Genomic DNA, 27,854 nt, shown 5'->3' on the forward strand with positions numbered 1-27,854 from the left:
CAAAAACACGTGAATCGACAGGTAAGACCACCTCACGTGGAAAAGTAAGTCGCACTTGGTTATTCGCACGGTATCTAGCCTTTTCACTAGAGCATTTTTATGTAACACTATTTGTTTAAAACTGCAATTTACAAATACAATATATATAGTTTTATAAAATTATCTAGTGTTCTCTAATTAAACGACACATTTGTTCATTTCAACACTCACCACGTTTGCTGAACACGCTAGCTAAACCCAGTCACATACACCGGAATCATACCTGCCAACTCTCACGCATTAGGCGTGAGACTCACGCATCCACCTAAAGAAAAAATGAAAATGCGCGAGTTTTTTTCCGCAATTTTATATATGCTATCATTGATACATCAATTGCCCCAAAACCAACTCTCACGCATTGTCCCACTTTTGGGTTGGCAGGTCTGACCGGAATAATACTTTATTTTCTTGGCTTGATTTTTTGTTTTTACCGGCACTGCATTAAGACCAATAGTAAATGCGAGCTCATTGGGAATGAAGTCTGTACCTTGCCACTTTCATCCTAAGGTTGTAATAGTTCCAATTATTCCCGCACCATGCGATAGGAACACCACACCTCTCTCATTTTACAGACTCGTGGTTTGAAGCGAAAATGGAAATATTAGTGGGTCGGAGAGTGTGGACGTCTCTGCAAGCTGTCGCAGCAACCGTTTTATATTTTCAAGTTGTGATATGCTCAAAAACCACAATTCTATTACGTTGATCCAGTTATAAAATTTTACCTTGAATAAAACCGTTTGAGAACAATATATTATGCACAGATATTTAATTATACTAGGCAAGCCATTGATAAAACAATTTGAACACAGAAATTTAACTTACTAGTTTCTTTGGAATATATGCAAAATTAGGCACAGTATTGAGTTTCCTACTAGCAACCCTTTTGTAGAATAATAGTAAATTCGGAACATATTTTAAAATGAAATTTTACACCCTTAGTAGATCATCCATTTGTTGATATTATTAATATTAATTATTATTTTCACATGGTGTACTCTATACTCATTCTCCACATTTGGGCCGGAGTAATGGTACAGGTCAATGACCAATGCTGTTTCAGCATTCACTTGCATATACAACTTTGTTACTACTTTATGCACTACTACAGCATCATTTTCATTTGTATAAGATTCTTTCCACCTTTTGTTGAAGCCTATTAAGATATTCCAATATTCTTCATGAAAAGAAATCCTACTATTAATTTACTTCTCCGGTACATTGTTATTAAAACCTAATTTTTTTAGATACCTACGTTAAGAAATTTAAAAATACTGTGTACCCCCGTCATACAACAATAATTCATTCTGGTGTTGGGATCGTAAAGGGAAAATGTCATAGAGAGGGGTATAAGAACCCGTCGTAATTATCTAATGCAAACACCCCCAGTAAAAAAAGCATCAAGTTTTCATATACGTACTGTATATATTAAAAATTAATAACAAAATAGCATATTAACCTTAATAACTGTAGTTATCTCTTTAGTGGTTATGATCTGCAATAAAATGTAACATTACTATGTACATGTCACTTTCTTATTTCTCCTTTTAACATCATTATCAATCTTAGGACCCATGGCTAACGAATTGAAGTTATCTAATTATATATAATGAATTAAAGTTTATAGTAAATATTAAATTAAACACTGAAATGCACAATAAATTCGATATCATTTCACTCACGCAAGTTGAAGCCTTTACGAAACCTGAAGAATGCTGAACTGAGATAGAGCATCATCGTAACTCATTCAAGCGTTATGGAAGAGATTTCGGCGAATAGCATATCGGCATCTTCGTGACTCTTATGTCTGCAGCACACCAATCGCCAAATTTGAGTTTCGAGAAACATTTTTGTTGATGTCGAATGGTGAGGAAAATGTCGTAACGAAGGGCCGGAGAAACTTCATGTTCCGGTAAGGCCAACAAAACATAAGACAGGGATACCGTAACCCGGTAGTCAACTGTAGTAGTGCGGCTGTCTGTTATTATGAGCAATATTATATTGCAATTGAAATACTTATTCGAGTTTTAATTTTGAATGTATTTACGATATTTAAATATTACAAAAAGTAGAATATGCAAGATCTCTTATTTTTAGATGCACTAGAATTGTGTTTGACCTGATTTTTCAATTTTTCGTCGTATACACTCATACATTGTATTGATTAGGCAGCATTAAAATGCGTAGTTAAGTGTTAGAATACTCCATTGTGTGAAGAACAGATCAAGGCAATCAAATCTTTATTTGGTTTTGATGCAAATCAAAAGGATAAAAGAACTGTATGAAAATAAAAACAATTCTTGTTTCACAACTCTAAATTGTTGAAACAGACATTGAGGTGAGCCATATCAAGTGATAATGGATGACAAGGCTGGTTTGGTAGTAGACATGTGACAAATCGATTGTCTCTCTATGAGGAATGTGACAAATAAAGGTTTTTCTAATGATAGAATTGTATTAAAATTACTCTAAAACTATTTCGCAAAACCGCCGTACATAAGAATAATTTTCTGCCAATAGTTATCTTCCTTTAGGTCAGTCAACTCATGAATACGTTTTATGTAATTGCTGCGCTGTATTTATCTTCTGACAATGACTTTCTTTGTAAGCTTGACCTGATTTTCTTGGTCATCAAAGTGTTTATTGGTTGACTCCTGCTTTAGTCATGTGAGCTTTGTTTAGAAGCAATGGGAAAGCATGAGTTTTTGCTTGAGGTGCATGGCCCTAGCTATTAGTGAACCTAGGAACAAACCAGTAGAGCCTTGATGTTGCATGACAGTATGTATGCAGTCCTCTCATTCTTACCGATGTGACTGTCAAACTAGCCCAGGATTGCCACCTTTTTCAGGCAATTAGGTCTACCTTCACTAGTATTTATTAGTTAGTCAGATTTAATGACTAATATTATTTGGTCAGAAGACTTCATCAGCTGTGATGGCTGGGTCCGTCATGTTTTTCTATTTCTTATAACTTATGGGTAGTAAAAATAGGAATATGATATTTTTTGTGGGGTCAAATATAGCATATAGTCAAACAAACTGCTAGAATCTTCTCTTCATTCAAATTGGAAACAGGATTCACTTTTAAGCATTTTAAAGATGAACTTGTTCAAAATTTTAGCACATTTTTTGCGAAAGTATCGAATATATCGTAAAACCTTCGTTTGAATGCCATGGCGCTCAACCCTTCCCTTAAAGTGGCGCTTTATTAGAGGTGATATTCAAATAAAAGGTGAAGTTGCATTTTTTAAACACTTTGTCAGTGTTGAGATGATAAATTTAACCCTTTCACCGGCGAATGATGTCGCTTATATTTTGCGCTCTCCTGCGGGCTCTGCGACATTAACCCATTTGGATGCAAGGAATTTGCTAACCTCCCTCCACCTTGTCGTAGATCTTTAAATAGATATGCATGAAGAAGCTGTTACATATTTTTACCAGTTGATATTTATTGCTTACCATTAACCTACGATGATCTTATAGCCTGCATTGCAATTTGTTGGAGCTATAAAGTTTTTTATTTGATTTTAAATTTGAAGGCATAATTTCAATTTTTATTTTATAACTATGTATATTTAACAAGGTTGTATAAAAGCTCATTGCACTCATCTATATGTTTGCTACAGTTTGCAGCCAAATCTGGCTTTTTATGTGCATTAGAACAAGTTGCGGGTGTCAATCCATTGCAAGACGAATTCAGATTACCGCAATCATGCTATAAAATAATATGCTATAAATCTGCAAGTTTATAAGCCTTATAATAATAATAATCTATCAAATGCTACAAATATATATTAGAGAACAAGTGACATAAACAAACCATAATTATAATACAGGCAGCAACACAAATTAACATTTTCAAAACAAATATTAACATTTGTTTGCTCGGCCAGTTGTGATTGTTGCGTCAGTTTGGAACCATTTGATATTCTTCCGGCTGTTCAATACCTCCCACATATCTTCCGACCTCAAACCGTCTTCTGCACAGCTGAGCTAGTCAATATTAGCCTCTAAACAATCTTTTAGCAGAGCAAAACTTTTAGGCGATGCCATTTTGAATAGAAACTTCTAGCGCAACTAAAGAGAAACCGCGTTTAATTGAAATAACCTCAAAATGTTAGACTCGCAATATGGACTAGCACAGATTCCATCGTAAATGTGAAAACCTTTTCTGCGTACATCGAAGTATCAAGACCGCGTTAAAAAAGGAATTACTACTAGTCTGATACAGTTACTAATTATTTCTATGGTCATAGAAGTGTCATTCAAATAGAAGTGGCGTTCAATTAAGGGGTGGCGCTCTATTTTCTAACCCAACTTTTATAGTGGCGCTCAAATAGAGATGGCGTTCAAATAGAGGTGGCGTTCAAATAGAGGTGGCGTTCAAATACAGGTTTTATGGTAATCTCACTGCTGCTTGATTTGAGCATTTTAACAGCGATCAAGTTTTGTCGATTTTAATCTTGAAACATCCTGGCAGTCAGATCACCTCAAACATCAAAAACAATCGCAAATGGTAGAAACATACTAATACTTTCTGATAAATCTACTAAAGTTTTGCTCAAGTTCATTTTTAAGGACATCGATACCAACTTTCAGTATCCACTTCATTTTTTCTAAAACATTTCTATGTGTGTCCAAACACTTTCATAACTTTAAGGGAATTATGTTGCAGGGTAAAGATGAAGTACATCCTTGTAACTGGTGGTGTTATCAGCGGTATTGGCAAGGGAATAATTGCTAGCAGCCTCGGAGCCCTACTCAAAGCTCATGGCCTCAGAGTTACTCCCATCAAGATAGACCCATACATAAATATTGACGCCGGCACATTTTCACCATACGAGCATGGTAAGAATTATTTTTAGGCAGACATATTTTTTCTTCACGTTTCATCTCTCGATTCACTTCTAGTTGATTGAGATCCAATTCAGGCATGCCTTTACATAATGTAAATAAAATACATTAATAAATCTAATTTATTAATGTATTTATTTATATTATTTACATAATGTAGATAAAATGCATTAATAAATTAGATTGATTACATTCAAATAATGTGATTGTTTACAGATTCACCCTCCACTTTAAAATGTAGATTCTGTGTCTAGTTCAATTGATTAAAGACATTGAGCAATTATAATGAAGTATTTTGTCTGCTAAGTCAATAAATCAAGTATGAACATAAAAATGTTCGAACGACTTGATAAATTACTTGAACAACTTAAATAGATGACTCGAATGATTTTTCTTAGAACAAACACTTTACGTGGTTTTACTTGAGGTTGGAAAAAATCTTGATTTTTTAAACCTTGGTAAGTTATCAATGTAAATCTGTGCAGCTGTCAGTATAATATCCCAGGTATTGTAGCTGAAGCTGATGGGTCGTCTGACCACAGCAACCTTAAATGGAATAACAAATGTGCAGCGAAAATCGTTCGTTTAGACTGTGGTTGAACCTTTGCTCCGCAGCGACAACATTTATATTTGTCGCTATATATTCATGTTAGAGAATAGGGTCTGTATTTTGGTCAAACTGCAGTAGCATTTTTTGCAACTGGTTTCACTAAGCTAAAAATTAGTAAACGTCTTTAGTTTGTTAATTGCATTGATTCTTGTGCAGAATTTTCTCTTGTTTCCAAAAAACCTCAAGTTATAGCTCTATGACGGAAACTTCAGTTTTCACAGTAAAAATATCGAGTGTAGCCTACGTCAGCGAAAAATTTTCACCATGAATTAATTCCGTCAGAACGAGCAAAATATTCTGCAGTGAAAGAGTTACGTAGCTTCATTACAATCATATTGCACATGTATATTTATATCAAGGTTCTCAGCAGATAGGATTGAAGGGCGGACTGTCCCTCTTTTGTCCATCCGTCTCCCGTCATAACTTATTTAGTACAGTTAGCTTCTGCACCGCCATTACCAGTTTCAGTCTCACTTTCACATGATTCACTTTTATATGAGCTTCCAATGTCATTCTCACGGTCTTTTAACCTAAAATTTCCTCTGCAGAACTAGTCGATATCGGCATCAAAACAAATTGTTTATTAAAGTTAGTATTTCTGCTTGCACATGTGTACTAATCACAAAGAATATCTTTATGTTAGTGCAGAGTATTTAGTGTTAACCCAAGCTGAAAATCAGTTGATATAATACAAATATATAAACTATCCAAAGAATTTTAAAAGGGTCTATCTAATCACGAAACTTTTGTGATTTGTTTTCAGGGCAAATACCCGAAATTTTCAGGATCCATCATGAAAGGGTCAAAAGGGTCAAATTGAAACATGTTTGTTTTATAACTTTGCATCGCCATATTATGTGAGTTTGCTTTTCTTCCTGAGTATGCTACTGTTTTGTTTCCATTGGGTATGTACCAATATAAATTGTCTCATTATGTTGTTATTTTGATGAGTAAATGGTTATTAAAGAATGGAGATACATCGATTACTATTAGTGCCAATTCACCTATTGAAAATGAGAACAAGGGTATTAGTTTTCTGCACAAAGCATTGATAGCCTTTATTCATCAGGTTATTCAGTAGCAATAGTAGGTGCAGTTGCAGAGCGCCCTCCCTGGGCTTCCGTCTCAGACTCGAACCCTCCTCCCTTAGATTACAATTCTTGGGGAGAACCTTGAGATATGTATCAACATATATCAATGAATTAGGACTCATTACTGAGTAAAGATCGCAAAGCTACAATTTTGTGCTTTTGGTTTGGAAAACTATCGATTTCCAATAATTTTTTTTCGACTTGTATTTTTTAATGTAAATGGTTCATTTCTGTTTTCATATTTAGTTGTCAAATTTTGCGAAGCGTGTCTTTAGAGTTAATAACATGTTTACAGTTGTTGTTCTTGTAATGCAACCTGGTGATTCCTGGTGACACCTCTTATGTGTTGTGTTCGGTTTACTAGGAGAGGTATATGTCTTGAATGATGGCGGGGAAGTTGACTTGGACTTGGGTAATTATGAGCGGTTTCTGGATGTTACACTGGGGAAGGACAACAATATCACGACTGGTAAAATCTACCAGCAGGTAATCAGCAAGGAGAGGAAAGGAGATTATCTCGGCAAAACTGTGCAAGGTACAGCATGACTTATCCAGTTATGGATATTATATATAACATAGTATTGTAAACATTATGTTAAACAACCAAATGTACAACCAAACTTGGACATGTCAAGCTACTCTATTCCGATATTTGCGTTGTATTTCATTTAATTTGTACCAAGAAACTTGAAGATAAATACTGCTAGTAATTACATATAGCGTTAAAACAAATCCATTATATGAAAATGTACAAAGAACTAAAAGCTGAGTTAATGAAGTGATAATCAATAAACATGCTCTTATTTTCAAATGACCTTTACACTGATAACATGTGTAGCCTGGGCAATACAGGAGTCGGGCAGTATAGAGGTAAAGGTAGTGATATGAATATGGAACTAGTATAACATAGACTAAGCGAATTTGAAATTAGTCAACTTATTTATATTTTTTGTATTTGGAATCTTTTATTATTTTTCAATTATTCACGGTCAGCCTTTTCACTTACACTCATTTCAGGTTGTTTCTCATTGCATCGGCTGTACTTTCTTTTTCGCTATAACTATGAGATGACTTTGGAGAGTTTTTAAGGATTTGAAAATGTTTCCTCACATTTTATATGTTACAAAGACGTCCTTCGGCATTTTTACTACTACTATTACCATTTGCACTGGTCTTTTTGAGATCCTTGATTGTAAAACTAAAAAGAATGGTATGAAAAACTGTTTAATATCATTCGAACCATGTAAAACTTAACTGAAAAATAATTGTGTGCGTATGTACTTATTTGCGAAGCTGAAATGTTTTGAAAGCCAGCACACTTTATGTCGAGACAAGTGTTTGTTCAATATATGTCAAAATATTCTTATATAGAAGTGATCATAAATTGAGGTTTGCCACTAATGAATTGTCGAATATATCAGTTATCAGTTACGATATCACATCCTTTTCAGCATAGCTTGTCTCAGATGTCTGCGAGTTCATGATTTTATAGTATGTCGTATAGTGTGTCGTATAGTATGTCGTATAGTGTGTCGTATAGTATGTCGTATGGTATGTCGTATGGTATGTCATGTAGTGTGTCGTATAGTATTTCGTGTCGTATAGTATGTCGTATAGCCATTTTTGCCTTTGTAAGTCTTCATACATAAAGAGCGACTTCTATTGAAGTTATCACATGGTTTTGTTTCAGTTGTTCCTCACGTAACTAATTCTATTCAGGATTGGGTGGAACGCGTCGCCCGCATCCCGGTTGATGGTGGGGACAGTCCTCCTGATGTTTGTGTCATTGAGGTTTGTCAATATCATATTTGTTAGTTTCATAATAGTGCATGTGTGCTAAGGTCGGGCTACTAACATCTACAAAATGGTTCGTTTGCTAGCCAGCACATTGACAATGCATTGTCAATAAATCGTGTCGAAATTAACTTGTTGGTTTTCATTGGTAGATGTAGAACTGTTGCATTCGTTGGAACCCAATCTTGCTCTGTAGTTGGATATGTCACTTGTCAGACAAGTATTTATGTTCTTGTGTGTTTTCATCGTTACTATGTAGCACTTATTCCTTGAGCAAATGTATAGCAGTACAAATGGCCGTACAAAGGTTATCTCTATCGCAAATTGTTGATAATCCATTGATTGTTGATAATAAATATTCTGATGATAATAATATCATGACTGAGGGCAGTATTCATTGATCAATTTATTTGTCATCGTTATGCATCCTTTAGTAGCGTCGGCCTGTGTATAACCACAAGAAAAAATATATACTATGCTATATATACTATATACTATCAGTTATTATGAGTACATGATGCTACATACATGAGTACTTGTGTCAGTCATGTAATGTACACTCTGTAGGCAGTGTAAACATGAGAACTTTTATAAATAATATTTGAATATAAATAATTTTGAAACATGTTTCAAAACGCTTTAAAGTCATTGCAGGATAATAGCAAATACAATGTGATAACACTCGCAGAGGTACTGTTTAGCGCAGCCATAGTCCACATTGGTCACCCAGGATGAGAACGCATCTCATAAATTTCCATAAAATTGTTACATAGTCGTCCTTGTAGTTTTCTGTCAGTTGGGTGAATGATATAAACTGGAGATATAGTAGAGGCTGCTGCATTTCGTAAACTCATAACTAAGCGATCACATGCTGTTTATCTTTGCTAGCTTGGGGGCACAGTTGGCGACATTGAGAGTATGGCATTCATAGAAGCTTTCCGACAGTTTGAATTTCGAGTGAAACGAGAAAACTTTTGTAACATTCACGTAAGCCTCGTACCTGCACCAAAAACAACAGGAGAGCACAAGACCAAACCTACCCAGAAGTCTTTACATGAGCTGAGAGGTCTCGGTCTTGTGCCTGACATGGTAAGTCGCTAAGATCAGGTCGATAGCCAGTCGTACATCTTGCTTAGTTGGAGTGTTTCTACTTTGCATTCTCTTTTGTAGCCATAGTTGTTCCTGACTAGCGATTCCATATTATGATTTCTACTGGCTTTTGTGAGTCTTGATCTGCCTGCTAGCAGTCATGGATACTTGATATTGCAAGGGTTTTCATATGCTAATCCACTTGAATAGTTCCATCTGTTCCACTTTGCACTTGGAAGGCTTATTAAATTGTGTTCTCAAGAGACAATCTGCAGCAGAGTATTTTCTCCATAATCACCAAATTTCAAGACATTTGTATCATTACTCCTTTTTCCACTTGCTACCTTGTACATGTGTAGATATCCACAATTTGAAAAGGATCTACATTTGCTGACGTGTGTATAACCCTTTACGTCTTTTTTGTAAAAAAAAACATAAAAAAGTTGGTAAAATTAAAAAAAAAGTAAACAATAAATAATATTGAGTTCCACTTCTACTTAAGATCACTTCTACTCCAAAATAAGAATTTTCCAGCAGACGATGTAAAATACCAGCAGACGTGATTCTCCACTCAAAATAATTCCCAACATGAAATTCAGTTTCTCAAAATATAGCTGTTTTTTGAATGAAAGTGAAGCGAATGAAGAGCAATAAAATATAAGACTACCCAAATAATGTAATTATGTTAAAACTATATATTTACATATTTCAAGTTAGAGTAACTACTTACATTACACCCTTTGCCCGCTGCTGTTACAGTAAAGTATCAAAAACTAACTTTTCACGTTAGTCAATACTTTATTAATATTAATAATTAGTTTTTTGTTACTTGAATTTTAATTCTCTCCGGCTCGCCTTTTACTTAAGTTATAAGGTATCTGGCTTATATATAACTCTCCAGTTAGCCTTCTACGTAAGTTATATATAAGGTATCTGGCTTATATATAACTCTCCAGGTAGCCTTCTACGTAAGTTATATATAAGGTATCTGGCTTTATTCGATGTATAATCACAGTACTTATTAAAGCAGTACTTATTAAAGCACATGAATTACATAATGTTGTTATTATATAGCTCAATACATCAGCGTCTTGGCTTTCGAATGAGCCTATATTCAATACACAAAGAATTATTATTTAGAACTATGAAAAACAGGGTGTCAAAAGTATGTCCTGCAATAAAAAAAACACTTGGTTGTGGTTCCCACGATGTGACGTCATAATTATTTATTTAGCCTTAGGTAGTCGATCCCTTTCGCTGCCATTGAGGCTGCGCTTTTCTGTGACAATTGGTGCTGTTAAACCCAGAGAGCGCTAATAATAAACTAGGATTCTAGATAATCAACAATGCCCAAGGATGGTGCTAATGCCCGACCAATACAAACACATGTTCTGGGTTAATTAACTATGCTTCAATAAATATACTGTCGTTGATAAAGGTAATGAAATCACATCAATTAAATTGTGACCTGCAGTTTTGTGGCCTTAGGAATATGTGTCAATCCCACTTTCGCGAGATCACACAATGCTTGAAATTAATTAGTCTCAGTCATGCTCCTCAACATCACAATAGAAAGAGAGGGCTAGTGCATAATAACTCGGAGAAAACATACATGTAGTATGGTGCTTGGAATCTGAGTTATTTATTATAGATAAGTGGTAAGCAATAAAATAAGCAGTAAGAGTACACAACACCGAATATGAATATTGTGATGTCACAATTTTCGAGTCTGTACTCTGCGTCTCTGTGGCAGTGCTCTGGGGAAATCCTATAAACATCAACCAATGTCTGTCTCACCATGTCAAACAATAGCTCATTCAAAAGTCAAAACTGATGTATGAAATATATGATACAAAAATTTTGTTATTTATGTGCTTTGAGGAGTTTGGCAGGTTTTGGGCTCTGCAATGAATTGCTGGTCTTATGAATGGGATTACTCAAATCTACCCATGATTCAGTTATTGTAACAGGTTATCTTTCGATGTATAGTTTGGGTTGTAAATTGCTCTTTTTTAGGTGTTTTGCAGATCTTCAACAGAAATACAAGAATCCGCTAAACATAAGATTGCCATGTTTGCCAACTTGGAGAGGGAACAAGTAAGTGGAACAATTGATCTGAAATCTTGTACACATGAACTCAAGTGACACATTTCTGCTTGAGTTCATGTACTAGCATCCGGCTATAAGTGTTACATATTAATAATTGGAGCAATTACTATTGTATAAGGGTTGAATCACACTTGTTAGTGCATCTATCTAAACTACTCTCACATCTATGCAGAATATGCAATCAAAAAGTATTTTTCATTTTAAATAATCATTTTAAGAATATCCAACTCCCAGCTTCGTCGCAACAAAATCTCTAAAGAATCAAATTTAGAACAATCCTTGTTTGCTTAAATATAATAGCATTGGAGCTGTTGCTGTCTTGAGTAGAATATGAGATGGTAGCAAAGAAACAAAATCTTTCAGACGACTCGGAGTTTGCTACAAGCAATTTGCTTTAGCTGGCTCAGGTCTTTGTGATTTACTTTTGCTTAATAGGAGGATAATAATTGTATAGAAGAAAGTGCAGGCCTCTGCTTTCTGGTTACGAGTATTCTGTCATCGAGATAAAACTATCCGTTACATTTTTAGCATGAGTTTTTCAATTGTAGTAGCAGTTGGACTTAATATAAACAGAATAGTTGATCATTCATATTTTAGCAATGTGCTGCTAAAATATTTTGGTCTATTGTGCTTGCTGCAATTTTATATGTTGAAATAACTTATAACTTGTTGCCAGATATATTTACCCTATATTAACAAATAAACATTACAGTAATACTTCAACTTACGAGTGCTCCAACGTACGAGAAACTTGAGATACGAGCCAGCTTTTAAGCAAGTTTTAGCACTAACATACAAGCCATGTTTGAGATACAAGCACGTGAGTCAGTTGCCAAGTATGCCGGAGGTGTTTTATGACAACAGCATCACTCTGTATTTTTCAACTGCTCAGGTTATACTTTTGTACCGTGTTTTTTGTGCGCGATTTTCAGTGCAGATTTATGTGAATTAAAAGTTCTGTGCGTAGACCGAAAGTTTGCCAGTAAAATGAAAGATAATGCAAAGAAAAAGCAAATGGTAACAATTGATATTAAACGGAAAATTATTGAAAAATATGCGAAATGTGTATGCGTGATTGAGCTAGCTCAGCAATATGACAGAAATACATCCACAATTATCAAACAGAAGGATTATATTCAGGGCATTTAGTTCGCAAAAGGACTAACCGTAGTTTCTAAACGGCGAAGCAATCTTCACGACCCCTGATGGAGAGACTGCTCAGGCATGGGATAAAAGATACCTAAACAATTGGCCGGTTACAGCGTAACTGAAATGATGCTATGTGAAAAGGCCGGTGCTATCAATCAAAACTATAAAAATAGACATTTTGACAAGTTGGCTAGTGGTCGTACATTAACCCTTCATGACGACACCTGTGTTCGTCCTAATCGCAACACGTTGAAAGGGCGACAAAGGCAAACGTCCTTAGATACCGTAAGTTTATCTTAAAACGGCCGGCTAGTCGTGAAAGCGAAACAAAGGAAAAATTAGCTAACCAGCAAGAAACTTCAAACTATGAACGCCGAAGAAATTTTAATTACGTTATGTTGAAAATGAAAGTTTGCTTTTAGGTTTGCTTTTAAGTTTGTCTTTTAAGACTTTGATAAAATCCAGATTTATCAAAGTCAACTAGTAATGAAGGTAAGTAGTAGTAAAGTAATATAGTACTCATATCTCCCTCTCTGGCAAATGCTAGTGTTAGCCGCTATTGTATGTATTTAATTTTACTTTTTAATTAATCACATTTCCTTGCATTATTTTTTATTTGTTGCTTTTTGAAAGCATGTGGTAAGTTAGGACAATAACCAACATGCTCTTTCTGTTACAATATCTTGTTTTGAGTGATTTATTTGCATTTTTAGAGTATGGAAACCAATCAATATATATTTAATTGTTCTATATATAAATAAATTGCACCAACATGTGAGTAAATTGACATACGAGCTGTCTCGGAATGCATTAAGCTCATAAGTCGAAGTATGACTGTAAAAGGCTGTAGTTGCCAGCTCTCAAATGTATTAATTGTGCAAAATCTAGGTTGAGAGACATAAATTTAAATTTTTTTCAAGCGTACAATAAACAAAAAAGGTATTTATTATGTAACTCGCCACTTACTACTCGCATACGAGGGGCGATCGTAAAGTTCCAGGAATTGTGTCAGTACACAAAAACCGTTCATCGTAATTACCTAATTTAATCTGTCCCCTTCGAAGTAATCGCCTGAGCTTGCTATGCACTTGTCCCATCTGTGTTTCCACTGATCCATGCAATGCTGGAAATCACTTTCTGTGAGGCTTCGGAGTTGTCTCGTCACATTTTCTTGAATAGTTGGTATGTCGTCAAATCTTTCACCTTTCATTGTCAATTTGATTTTGGGGAATAGGTAGAAGTCACATGGTGCTAAATCAGGTGAATAAGGTGGATGGTTAAGCACAGTCGCCTTTTTTTTTGCCAAATACTGACGTACCATCTATGAGGTGTGAGCCGGAGCATTGTCATGGTGTAGGTACCAGTCACCTGAGAGCCACAAATCTCGACGTTTCCTTCTGATACTGTCTCTAAGTCTTATCAGAATGTCTTTGTACACATGCTGATTCACAGTTTGACCATGTGGCAGAAATTCAGAGTGTACCACACCTTTAATGTCGAAAAATGTTATCAGCAGCGTTTTTACATTTGAGCGAGACATTCTAGCTTTTTTAGGCCTAGGAGAGCCAGGGGATTTCCATTGAGAACTTTGTGATTTGGTCTCTGGGTCATATCCATAGACCCAACTTTCATCCCCAGTCACAACTTTTGAAATAAAGTCGGGATCTTGTGTTAAAGCATCTTTTAGTTCGATACAACAGCTAACTCTTTTTTCTTTTTGGTCGTCAGTGAGTAGTTTTGGTACCATCTTTGCAGAGATCCTTCTCATGCCTAAATCTTCAGTAAGAATAAGATGACGTGTACCATAAGAAAGCCTACTTTCTGCTGATATTTCCCGTATAGTCAATCGCCTATCTCCCATCACCTGCTGCCTCACAAGGTCTGTGGCAGTTGTGGTCCTTGAAGTTGCCGGTCTGTCTGCCCATGCGGTCATCATCTTTAGTACTTGTTCTTCCCTCTCTAAATCTTTTGTGCCATTCATAACAGGCTGTTTTCTTAGGGCAGAGTCTCCATAAGATATCCGCAACATTTGGAGCATCTCAGCATTGGACTTTCCAAGTTTTACACAAACGCGTTGTTCTTCTACTTCATTCATTTTCGAAAAATCCGACGAACGATAAAAAATGACCTTGACATTGCCTACTATAACTTCATTGCGGGTGCTCTGACAAGCGTAAAACTTTGGCTATGGGGAAACCCCTGCTGCTTAGCAACATGGAACAATCAAAACAACTGCACACGGTCTTATATTTGACTAGGAAAACGATTCCAGGAACTTTATGATCACCCCTCGTATAAGCACCTTTAAATTCCTTCTACAGTCATACTTCGACTTACGAGCTTAATGCGTTCCGAGACTGAGCTCGTATGTTAATTTGCTCGCATGTTGGTGCAATTCATTTATATATAGAACAATTAAATATATATTGATTGGTTTCCATACTCTAAAAAATGCAAATAAAACACTCAAAACAAGATATTGTAACAGAAAGAACATGTTGGTTATTGTCCTAACTTACCACATGCTTTCAAAAAACAACAAATAAAAAATAATGCAAGGAAATATGATTAATTAAAATGTAAAATTAAATACATAGGCCTACAATAGCAGCTAACGCTAGCATTTGCCAGGGAGGGAGATATAAGTTATCCTTCATTACGACAGTTGACTTTGATAAATCTGGATTTTATCAATGTCTTAAAAGACAAACTTAGAAGCAAACCTAAAAGCAAACTTTCATTTTCAACTTAACGTAATTAAAATTTCTTCGGCGTTCATAGTTTGAAGTTTCTCGCTGGTTAGCTAATTTTTCCTTTGTTTCGCTTTCACGACCAGCCGGCCGTTTTAAGATAAACCTATCTAAGGACGTTTGCCTTTGTCGCCCTTTCAACATGTTGCAATTAGGACGAACACAGGTGTCGTCGCAAAGGGTTAAGGCACGGCCACTAGCCAACTTGTCCGAATGTCTATTTTTATAGTTTTGATAGATAGCACCGGCCTTTTCACATAGCATCGTTTCAATTACGCTGTCACCGGCCAATTGTTTATCTTTTATCCAATGCCTGAGCAGTCTCTCCATCAGCGGTCGTGAAGATCGCTGTGCCGTTTATAAACTATGGTTAGTCCTTTTGCAGACTAAATGCCCTGAATATAATCCTTCTGTTTGATAATTGTGGATGTATTTCTGTCAAATTGCTGAGCTAGCTCAATCACGCATACACATTTCGCATATTTTTCAATAATTTTCCGTTTAATATCAACTGTTATCATTTGCTTTTTCTTCGCATTATCTTTCATTTTACTGGCAAACATTCGGTCAACGCACAGTACTTTTAATTCACATAATTCTGCACTGAAAATCGCGCACAAAAACACGGTACAAAAGTATAACCTGAACAGTTGAAAAATACAGAGTGATGCTGTTCTCATGAAACACCTTCGGCATACTTGGCAACTGACTCACGTGCTCATATCTCAAACGTGGCTCGTATGTTAGTGCTAACACGTGCTTAAAAGCTGGCTCGTATCTCAAGTTTCTCGTACGTTGGAGCACTCGTAAGTTGAAGTATTACTCTATAGGCTTTTGCTTGAAGCTTCCTTAATTTCTAGCCATGACCCATACATGTATCCCGAGTTCCTGCAATGTGATACAGCCGCATGCACAATCTTAACTGATTCATATACAACAATATTCTATGTTAAAACTTGTGGAAGTCTTTTGTCATACTCATACATTTCTAAGTTATAAAATCGTATGTTGGCTTCTGAAAGTAGTCTTTTGGACAACTACTTCTGTTCAATAAAGATTATAGTGATTCATAATTAATCCAACATTTTCTTGGTGAGTCAGTCACTTGAGAGTCTTCAAGTGTAATCTGTACATGACTGCCTGTGAGTAAACTGAGGTAACTTCTTTCTAGCTCCATGTGTAAACAGAATCATTCTGTACAGCAGTTTAACCTAGTAGTGCGTGAGTGCGTGGTAAATGTCCTGCAGCGAATCGACTCGCACTGCCTAAGATTGGATCATGAACATTTGCTCTGAAAGCCACTTGATCACTTGCGAGCGTGAATTTTGTCCCAATCACATAGCATACATAAAAAGGATAGAATGGTTTGAAGCATAAGAATTATATCGTATCCACCATATCCTTTCGCTAGGTAGTCTGCGTGAGAGACTGCGCATCCGTGTATGAGGTGCCAGGGCTATTTGAAGAGCAGAAAATTATGTCTGTGTTTGACAAACGCCTAAAGCTAGGACTCTCCTCGCCATCCCAGCCCATGTTCATGATGTCCAAGTGGAAGGAACTTGCTGAACGGTATTTCAAATTTTATCAAATATATTTCTTATTGATTACTAGTCTTTTAAAACACCAACAGTGTATTGGAGAGTTTTGTCTGCATCTTTTCTGTGAATGGTATATTGTTTCCTAACAGGAAGTTCTAAAATGTTCATGTGTCGAATCTTTCCATGTCTTACATTTCTCATTCGAAATCAGATGTTAACGACTGAATCGACTGGTTGTAGAGTAGAACGATGTGATGCGCGGCAGTGAGGTATTGTTCAGCACGCTGTCGCTGAACAAATATGTTGTTTTTTTTTTCATATTTGTTTGTGGGAAGGTCGTTGCTAAGATATCAGCATACGTTAAACATACTCTGAGAACAATTACTAGCTCTAACAGTGATGGAGTATAGTAATTCTATTTGCATTTGATTATCTGTAGTATTTTTATAACACATACTTACAAAAATGGAGGGTGACAGACACCTGCCTAGTTAGAATGTTTCCTTAAATTAGATCAGGCGTCGAATTTCCAGTAAATGTTACAGATATTATTGATTATTGATATTATTGATACTAGTATCCAGGCAGTTCAGTGTGCTGTGACAGATCGTAAGCTCTAATAATACGTAGAATTCTTTTGGAATCTGAGTGGGTGGATGATTGGTGTAGTTAGAGTGTCGGTCTGTCACACTGAAAGTTGTCAGTTCGAATATGAAGTATTATGCTATCACTTTTCCCAACATTCAACAGTAACTTACGAAGAACGAAGCCGGCTCTTATTATAGCAAAGATTAGAAAGTATTCTCAAATTTCTGTTACAATCATCACCAATATCTGCACTACCCATGTGTATAGCCAGGCTCTCTGTTTGTTACTTTGGGCACCATTGGTAATAAGCAAAGCCATTTGAGCTAAACTCGTTATGACCTTTCTTGTCATTCCTATTGGAAATTGGGCTGCTTTGAATCGCTGTAGAGACCAGAGACTTCACAAGGATGTACACATCTGTTTAGTTGGTAAATACACATCTTTGGAAGATGCCTACATCTCTGTCAGCAAAGCCTTGAAGCATGCTTCTCTCTACTGCCAGTATAAACTACAACTAAAGGTACACTGCATGTGCTCAACTAAACGCACTAAATACTAGTGCGTGTGTGTGATGGTTTACCGTATCCAGTTTAGGCTGAACAATACAAGTTTATGCTTTTAAATGCGGCTGATGGTACTCTTATTAGATGCTTGTGATAAAGGCAATTTGGTATACTCTGTATTACAGGCTCAATACTAGATTTTGGTCGAAGTTAAAATATTTTTCACTTGTTTCGAAGGCAAATCTTTTGCTTGGTTTGACTAGATTGAACTTGGCTCAAATAACAACATGAAAAGGGTGAAAAATGTTCTTATTCGTCAGCATTTAGTCTCTCATTCATATCAGTAGGTAGATACAATGATGTACCTTTGTACATCATTGTATCTACCTATTTGTATATCATTGTACAATATCCCATGATACCCTTTTGGTATTCATGGGATATTGATCTCAGTTCAACCTGCCTCCGTGTTATGAGTATTTGCTCTCAGTTCAACCTGCCTCCCTGTTATGAGTATTTGCTCTCAGCTCAACTAGTCTCCATGTTATGAGTATTTGCTCTCAGCTCAACCTGCCTCCATGTTATGAATATTTGCTCTCAGCTCAATTTGCCTCCATGTTATGAGTATTTGCTCTCAGCTCAACCTGCCTCCATGTTATGAATATTTGCTCTCAGCTCAACCTACCTCCCTGTTATGAGTATTTGCTCTCTGCTCAACTAGCCTCCCTGTTATGAGTATTTGCTCTCAGCTCAACCTGCCTCCGTGTTATGAGTATTTGCTCTCAGCTCAACCTGCCTCCATGTTATGAATATTTGCTCTCAGCTCAACTTGCCTCCATGTTATGAGTATTTGCTCTCAGCTCAACCTGCCTCCATGTTATGAATATTTGCTCTCAGCTCAATTTGCCTCCATGTTATGAGTATTTGCTCTCAGCTCAACCTGCCTCCATGTTATGAATATTTGCTCTCAGCTCAACCTACCTCCCTGTTATGAGTATTTGCTCTCTGCTCAACTAGCCTCCCTGTTATGAGTATTTGCTCTCAGCTCAACCTGCCTCCGTGTTATGAGTATTTGCTCTCAGCTCAACCTGCCTCCATGTTATGAATATTTGCTCTCAGCTCAACTTGCCTCCATGTTATGAGTATTTGCTCTCAGCTCAACCTGCCTCCATGTTATGAGTATTTGCTCTCAGCTCAACCTGCCTCCATGTTATGGGTATTTGCTCTCAGCTCAACTAGCCTCCATGTTATGAGTATTTGCTCTCAACTCAACTAGCCTCCATGGACCTTTGAGTTAACACAAAATATGAAGTTATCCCAATCAAAGCAATTTCACTTTAGTATGTGGAAGCTGATGACTTGATTGAGGAGACAAAAGCTTCAGATCCAGTGAAATATCACCAGGCCTGGCAGAGTCTGTGCAGTGCCAATGGTATCATCGTAACTGGAGGCTTTGGTATCAGAGGACTTGAAGGGAAGATGCTGGCCTGTCATTGGGCAAGAACTAGGAATGTGCCTTTCCTCGGTGAGTTAAAGAGGCTTAGGATTCTACAGGTGTTAGTTTTCCAGGTGTATCGTATTGATACTGTTCAGCAGTTTGTTTTATCAAAGCCCATAACTGGCAAGTACTGCTGTCAAATGATGTTCGGTTCGGTTGGGACACGCCACATATTCTTCTCATCGGTCGCCACCATCTTATTATAGTGGTACATGGTTACTTGGCACTTTTCAACTATTTGACCTCAGTTCTCGTTTTTATTAGTTATGAAAAGTAAATAGTAACTGTATTCAGTAATGGGTAAGTTGACTATATATACTAATATTATACTAATATATACATGTATATATTAGTATAATATTAGTATATATAGTTACTTTACTTTTATATATATACATGTATATAAAGTTATTATGGTAATTGTATTTTATTACCGATGTTACATGAACTGCTCAGGTGCCCCCAAATATCAGATTATAGCTGATCCACAAAAATGGTCAAGCTTTTGAGGAGCACCCACATGAATGAAAGTTGCTCATAAGATAGTAATAAAACTAATCCTACAGCGAGCGCCATAGGTTGTGAGTCGGTACGCGTTAGCTGGATTTCTGTATGCAAACAAAAGATGCGGATAGCATTACTTATGTGAAACACTACACAACCATGAACTCTCTTTATACATGTATATTAAAGGTAGAGTAGACACTGAAATTTATATTGCATAAGTATTCGAAAAAGAACAAATATTTTTTTTAGTTATTGAACTATTCAGTTTGTTATTCACTGCTGAATAGCTCAACTAAATAGCTATTCAGCAATTTAGTTGAGCTATTCAATTTTATATTTAACTTCTCAGTACTCTTTTGTGCTACACGCAAGTTTGCATAGTCAGTTCTAAAATTTATTGAGATTTTCAATTTTTAGTTTATCAGTGACAGTTATATCAAGTGCCGATAAAGTATTCTGAAGAGGTAATCTTGAACTTGTACAGTCATACTTCAACTTACGAGCTTAATGGGTTCCGAGACTGAGCTCGTATGTCAATTTACTCGCATGTTGGTGCAATTCATTTATATATAGAACAATTAAATATATATTGATTGGTTTCCATACTCTAAAAAAAGCAAATAAAACACTCAAAACAAGATGTTGTAACAGAAAGAACATGTTGGCTATTGTCCTTACGTACTACATGCTTTCAAAAAGCAACAAATAAAAAATAATGCAAGGAAATTTGATTAATTAAAATGTAAAATTAAATACATACAATAGCAGTTAACACTCACATTCGCCAGGGAGGGAGATATAAGTTATCCTTCGTTACAACAGTTGACTTTGATAAATTTAGTTTTATCAAAGTGTTAAAAGACAAACTTAGAAACAAACCTAAAAGCAAACTTTCATTTTCAACTAAACGTAATTAAAATTTCTTCGGCGTTCATAGTTTAAAATTTCTCGCCGGTTAGCGAGAAATTTTTCCTTTTTTTCGCTTCCACGACTAGCCGGCCGTTTTAAGATAAACCTATCTAAGGACGTTTGCCTTTGTCGCCCTTGCAACATGTTGCGATTAGGACGAACACAGGTGTCGTCACAAATGGTTAACGCACGACTACTAGCCAACTTGTCCGAATGTCTATTAAACAGTTTGGATAGATAGCGCCGGCTTTTTCACATAGCATCGTTTCAGTTACGCTGTCACCGGCCAATTGTTTGTCCAATGCCATCAGCGGTCGTGAAGATCGCTGCACCGTTTAGAAACTATGGTTAGTCCTTTTGCGAACTAAATGCCCTGAATATAATCCTTCTGTTGATAACTATGAATGTATTTCTGTCATATTGCCGAGCTATCTGAATCACGCATACACATTTCGCATATTTTTTAATACTTTTCCGTTTAATATCGACTGTTATCATTTGCTTTTTATTTGTATTATCTTTAATTTTACTGGCAAACTTTCGGTCTACGCACAGTACTTTTAATTCACATAATTTTGCACAGAAAATCGTGTACAAAAAACACGGTACAACAGTATAACCTGAGCAGTTGAAAAATACAGAGTGATGCTGTTCTAATAAAACACCTCCGGCATACTTGGCAACTGCCTCAAGTGCTCGTATCTCAAACATGGCTCGTATGTTAGTGCTAAAACTTGCTTGAAAGCTGGCTTGTATCTCAAGTTTCTCGTACGTTGGAGCACTTGTAAGTTGAAGTATTACTGTAGTTAAACGAATGATTTTTTAGTGAGTTGCTTCAGGTTTTAGTCACAAATTATTTTTCTCTTCTTTCACACTGATTAACAGTCTGCTTCACATAAATCCTAACAAAGAATGCAATGTTTTAGCTTGTATATGTTTACTCTGGGTTACATTGATTTGTATTCCAACATTATATCGGTAAAGATACACCAAAACTTTGATATATGAGTTTTGTTGACTCCTTGGTCAAGCTTGTACATCTACTCCGTATGTCAATAGAGTTAATCTAATTAAATATGACCATTCCAGGCAAAAAGTGTATCTCCAACATTGCGAAATGTGTATGTCTTTGAATGAATACTTATATATACCTACTATTCGGACTATTAGTCGCTACTGTTTTCTCGTGATTTGAGCCATGCGGCTTATATAAGGGTGCGGCTAATCTGTGGCTGTTTCTTTTGCTGCTAGGGCGCATTAACCAGAATCTTCGGTTAGTGCGCATCTAGCGGTGAAAGAAAATACGAAACAGTGCCTAATGGTACAGGTTACACTAGGTTAAAAAGCGTCGGTTAATATGAAACATTGCCGTTAGGCAGTTTCGTTTTAAACAGCAAAGTTGCTGCCACGTTAAAAAGCACCGTCCTGAGTCCTGCAGCCAATACAAAAGGTGTGGCCTATGTATTGTTTTATTATCGTTTTTTGTAAAATAAAGCAGATGCGGTTTATATAGGGATGCGGTTTATATAGGGGTGCGGCTTATATAGGGGTGCGGCTTATAGTCCGAAAAATACAGTATTTGAATTCCAACGTATCATAAAAACAAATATAGACAAAATATATTATTGACCTTGCCTTAGTGACAGATGAACTTGTCTCATGCATGTTGAGGAGAAAGGCTTGAAGGGGACACACTCGTAATATCGTGTGGCTCACTCGTAATATCGTGTGACGCACTCGTAATATCGTGTGACACAGTCATAATATCGTGTGGCACACTCGTAATATCATGTGACACACACGCAATGCCATAACTAAAACAGTATTTTCTTAAGAGAAACTTTTTCTGTGAGAATACATATATTTTGAAATATAATTTAAGCAACAAACTAGTATTTTTTCACTTCAAATTTAAAGGTTGTTTTCTTGAAGGACAAAATCAGAGATATTTGGCTAACTTTCACTTTGTCCTTGACCTTAAGAGCGCTTGATGCAGGACATGTAATATATAGCTGTTCTCATTTTATGCACCCCAACTAGTCGTGATGTCTCCAAAACAGTAGCTCGTATCCTAAATTTCAACGTGGTTAGCAGGTTAAGATTTGGCTTAAATCCTGGCTTGAAAATGAAAAAGACTCAAGAGTCTGGGCTTTATTTTATTCAAGACACATTAGCTGTTTATTGTGAGTTTTCCCGAAGGTAAGTGTATGGCATTGCCAATAATATCAAACATGGCGGATTTGTAGCTGAATAAAATAACATAGTGAAACAAGAACATTGACTGCAAAAAGCTGCTCGGTAACTTGAAAAGCGATGGCAACACCACTTTTCTTTTCTCATATGAATGGATCCAAGGTTTGTGTTTTAGCTGTCAGCAAGTGCTCTGAAAAAAGCTTTCTTATATGGTGTGCGCCAAACTGAATCCCCTTACGAGCAGTCCATGTAACACAGGTGTATATCAATCACTGCGTTTTCACTTTTCATGCTTCGAATAGTTTTGGAGTTGCTTCCACCCAGAATCATAGAAACGCTAAAATCCGCGTCCGTTTGATGCGCATTTTGCTTCTCTAGGTGGGTGCGAAAACATAACATGCTAAGCTCTCCCCAGTGGAGGTAAAAAGATTTTAGCACACAGCCACCCGAGTCTCTGCTATGAAAGCGTTCTACTGCTACTCACTACTGTTTCTGCTTGACTTTTTTTCCTTCACATTAATATTTACATATTAAGGATGGGTTTATCGTAGGATGCCAAAATTCTTACTTTTTAGTTTGACTAGTAGACTACACATGAATTTAAGAGTGATCGTGATCTGAAAGGCAGTCTACTTCAACAAGTTTTGTTTTGAGGGATACATCGCGAATCTTGGAAATATTTATAGTGCAACTCCAAGTCATCGAGACTAGGTGCGAATTCGTCAGCAACAGGCAATTCGAAGCATAAAACCGTGGTTATTGTTTAGTAGGGAATACTTGTTACTTGGCTTGGCAAAATTCTACAGTAACATGTGATTTCTTTTTGCTATTTCAAAGGATAGTTGCAGCGTTATAACCTTAAATCAAGGCTGTTCACCTGCCAGTTATATTCCTTCATTAGATCTCAGTGGCTAAGACTTTTAGTGACTCTTATTCTAAGGTTTATTTAGTAAACTCGTCTCTTATAAAAAGTGTTCACAAACAACCTACATTCAGTTGCCATGGTTCAAGATAGCCAATAATTGTGTGCAGTTAATTTTTGTCCTCTCGATGTCTGTGTCACTCTACAGGTGTGTGTCTTGGTATGCAGTGCGCAGTTATAGAGTTTGCCAGAAATGTTTTGGGATGGAAAGATGCGCACTCTACTGAGGTGGATAGCGGAACGAAACATCCAATGGTTATCGATATGCCCGAGTTCAACACAGGTCAGATGGGAGGTACAATGAGGTTAGGTCTTAGGACCACAGTCATCAAGGATAAAGATTCAATCATGTGTGAGTTTTGACCAGTGCTGCTCTGTCTTATCGCCCATGTTTTATGCATGGCTTCTTTACCTTCATTAGCCAACAACTCATTAAAAGTTAGTAGATTTTAAACATAATATCACAATGATCCTCAACTTGTGAATGTGTTTGTTGGCTTATAATAGTTGTTAGATATTTAAGTCTTGATTTAGATCATTATATAAGAATTTTTCGACATACGATTCCAAATTTTAGCAAATATTTATGTCAACATGCTAATTGATGTACAACAGATAGCATCCGAAATCTCTTTAAACTTTTTAAGTTGAAGTAAAAATTGCAACAGTGCGTACGGCTGGACAATTCACAGTCGTATGCACTCAGTAGCGGAAGGGTTGACGATGAAAATTTACTTAATTATTACTGTGACAACTTGATTTATATATGTAATTAACTAAAGTATTTGTCATTAATATATTTAGCTCCGTAAATAATTGAACAAAATATAAAGTATTTTTATAAGACCATTTATTTTCCACAACATACCTGAGTTTTGATTTACAAATCTCCAGTTGTAAGTGATTAAATTCGTATGTCAAAGTTCTGATCAACCCTTTGCTTTGTAATACTAAAAATTTTATAACAGCTAATGTGATAATGCTAGTATATATTATCTTAACAGCTAATATGTTAACACTAGTGTATATTATCTTAACAGCTGATGTGTTGACACTAGTACTTATTATTATAACAGCTGATATGTTAATACTAGTACATATCGTTAATATATATAAATATATATATGATATAATACATAGTACATATAGCATGGCTTTTTTAAAGCACCTCTTAATCAATACTAGGACTAACCAAGCATGTACACGTTTACATTCAAAATTGACTTCTTCAGCGTTGTTGGCCATGATGGATGTTTGAATCCGCCCATGTCTAACTTATGATAGTAAATCTTTGTTAGCTTTAGCCAATCCATAAGAAGATTGTAGAAGAGCCTTCTTTGCTAATTCTATAGACTTTAGTCTTTAAATGGAAGTATAATCGACAACTTGGTGGTTTGCATCCCTTTCAAAGTTGCAGTTTCTTGCCAAGCTAAAGTTATAATGGTGTCTTATTTATATTGGCCCATAGAGAAGAAGATTAAAAGTCAAGGAGTAAATATATTCCATGGATTGTGTTTGATATTTTATAGGAATTAATTTATTATAGACAAGCTATACGGTAAAAAGTCAGAGATTCAAGAAAGACATCGACACAGATATGAGGTGAACCCGGAAAAGGTGCCGGACCTGGAGAAGGCTGGACTCAAGTTTGTTGGCAAAGATATCAAGGGGGAGAGAATGGAAATTCTTGAACTTGATGGTAAGAAATCAGGTTTCTAATAGCTTCAACAAAAATCAATAGTCAGGATATGAAAACTCTTAGCGTAGCAGTAGAATGTTTAAGTGTTATAAGCATTTCAATAGTCCGCTGAAAAGGTCTCAGTTGTTACAGTTGATTACTTTGTACAGTGGAACTTCTACTTCTGTTACATAAGTAGAAACCCATTTTATCATAGAACTGCCCTAACTAGTTCCAAAACTCGGACATAGCATTTGTATAAGTTATAAATACATGTAATGGTAAAAGCCTGTAGCGAATACATATTAGAATGCTATTACTACATAAAAATAGAAAAGTACACATAGAAAGGAGAAAAACAGAAAAATAACAAATTAAAACTACAAGCAGTATGTTTGTTTACCTTTGACGTTAGCTGTCTAGACAAGGCTAAGCGAAGATCGCGTGAGTCGGAGAACGGCTGTCAGAAAAGGTGGGCGTTGTATTGTCTCGGCTTTTTTCAAAATAAATGTTTTTAAGAATGTAAGGAGAAAGATATTCAAATTGGCATAAACTGAAAAACTTCCGTGATGTGAAAAACACAGAACTCGAATGGCTAGAAACCGAAGTTGTCCTACTCTGTATATGATACATGATAATTCCAAATTATACAACGAAGGAAAACAAAACACTTGTTTAATAACTTTTACTAGCAAATGAAGCCAGTTTACATCATACCCCTAGGAAATAAACCAACGGCCCAAAATATGAAAGGCTTCTCAGCCTTTGCATCTGAAGAAATCTTTCCTCAACCGAAGCAAAATCTCTACCAAATTATGTTTTATAACTTGAAACTTTGGATTTTGAGTTTTTCGTAGGCAGAGGTTTCACTGCATTTGGCCTTTATTCACTTGCTGTTTACAGCACACCAATTACGTTGTACATTTTTAACCATACAGAGATTATGCAGTTATGATTCTGTAGTAGGAGTAGGTAAGGTTCCCCTTTATATGCTGCTGTATTACCCAAAAAATGATCACAGAGTTATGCGCCCTCATGTACTTTTCATTTCTCATCCTTATTAAAAAAAACTATTCTAAAACATTCACTAAATTTAGTGTGCTTTATATTTGTATGAAAATAAATTTGAATTTAATTTTGCTTATTTAATCTTATGTGGAAGCCTTTGTATTAATATCATCTTTTTTTATTAATATTGTTATCTGTAATCTTATGATAAACAGGTATTGTGATAAAAATCTCACCCACCAGGCATTTACACCTTTGTGATGTTAAAATTGTCCAACTCTACCATGACTGTTGCCGCCAGGTAGAACCTTTTTAGCCATTTCAATAACTTTGACAGGTCACCCATATTATGTCGGTGTCCAATACCATCCAGAGTATCTCTCTCGGCCACTCAAGACTTCTGCACCTTTCCTCGGTCTCATCCTTGCCTCTACTAAAATGCTTAACAAGTACATCAGTGGAGACCACAAGTTATCTCCATGGCAAGACTTTGACATTGAGTCATCTGATGAAGAGATCAGAAGCAGTCCAAAACTAGGAAAAAGATCAATGGAGGCAGGTGATGGCCAATCTCCTAGTAAAAAGTCAAAATTGACCAATGAGGAGTCCGGCGTTGCTGCAACTAACGGCCACTCTTTCAGACCAATCACAAATGGCAGTAGTAATTCTCATGAGTCTAACTGCAGTTAGTTAATAGTACAGCTTCTACTAAACTGTCAGTTGTCTGATCATTCTGCTAGATTAGTAATATTTAGTACTTATGGTGGTAATCCTGTGAGCTTGCACACTTGTGTTACTCAATAAGTTTTGAGGGTCTCATGCGTTGTTAATAGCTATTGTTGAATCTCATTAGTCTACCTTGAAAGTATTATTGGGAATCTCATAATTCCGACGAAATCATTCTTTCATAGTTTTATTGACATTAATTTTGTAACATTTAAAAATGAACATGAATCAATAAAAATGAACAATAGAAAAGGTTTGTTGAACTATTTTATCTCTCAAAGATTATTCAAACTGTTGCTCTGT

General features: G+C 36.0%; 1 protein-coding gene across 1 annotated transcript; it reads left to right on the forward strand.

Annotated features, from left to right (window-relative positions):
* Positions 1-27,793, forward strand: LOC137395043 (CTP synthase 1-like). Its single transcript, XM_068081831.1, has 12 exons — positions 1-21; positions 4,711-4,883; positions 6,955-7,125; positions 8,281-8,381; positions 9,273-9,473; positions 11,490-11,570; positions 16,893-17,050; positions 17,995-18,127; positions 19,452-19,635; positions 24,288-24,491; positions 25,686-25,838; positions 27,163-27,793. The coding sequence occupies exons 2-12, from the start codon at positions 4,718-4,720 to the stop codon at positions 27,513-27,515; spliced, it is 1,905 nt and encodes a 634-aa protein (XP_067937932.1). The 5' UTR covers positions 1-21; positions 4,711-4,717; the 3' UTR covers positions 27,516-27,793.
* Positions 27,794-27,854: the final 61 nt, after the last annotated feature.

Source organism: Watersipora subatra, chromosome 4, assembly GCF_963576615.1.
Source record: "Watersipora subatra chromosome 4, tzWatSuba1.1, whole genome shotgun sequence".
In the NCBI taxonomy this organism is placed as follows: domain Eukaryota; kingdom Metazoa; phylum Bryozoa; class Gymnolaemata; order Cheilostomatida; family Watersiporidae; genus Watersipora; species Watersipora subatra.

Coding starts and splice junctions, on each gene's coding strand:
- LOC137395043 (XM_068081831.1), top strand. CDS start 4,718: ATGAAGTACATCCTTGTAACTGGTGGTGTTATCAGCGGTATTGGCAAG. Junction 4,884..6,954: donor ATTTTCACCATACGAGCATG/GTAAGAATTATT, acceptor TCGGTTTACTAG/GAGAGGTATATGTCTTGAAT. Junction 11,571..16,892: donor CCAACTTGGAGAGGGAACAA/GTAAGTGGAACA, acceptor TCCTTTCGCTAG/GTAGTCTGCGTGAGAGACTG.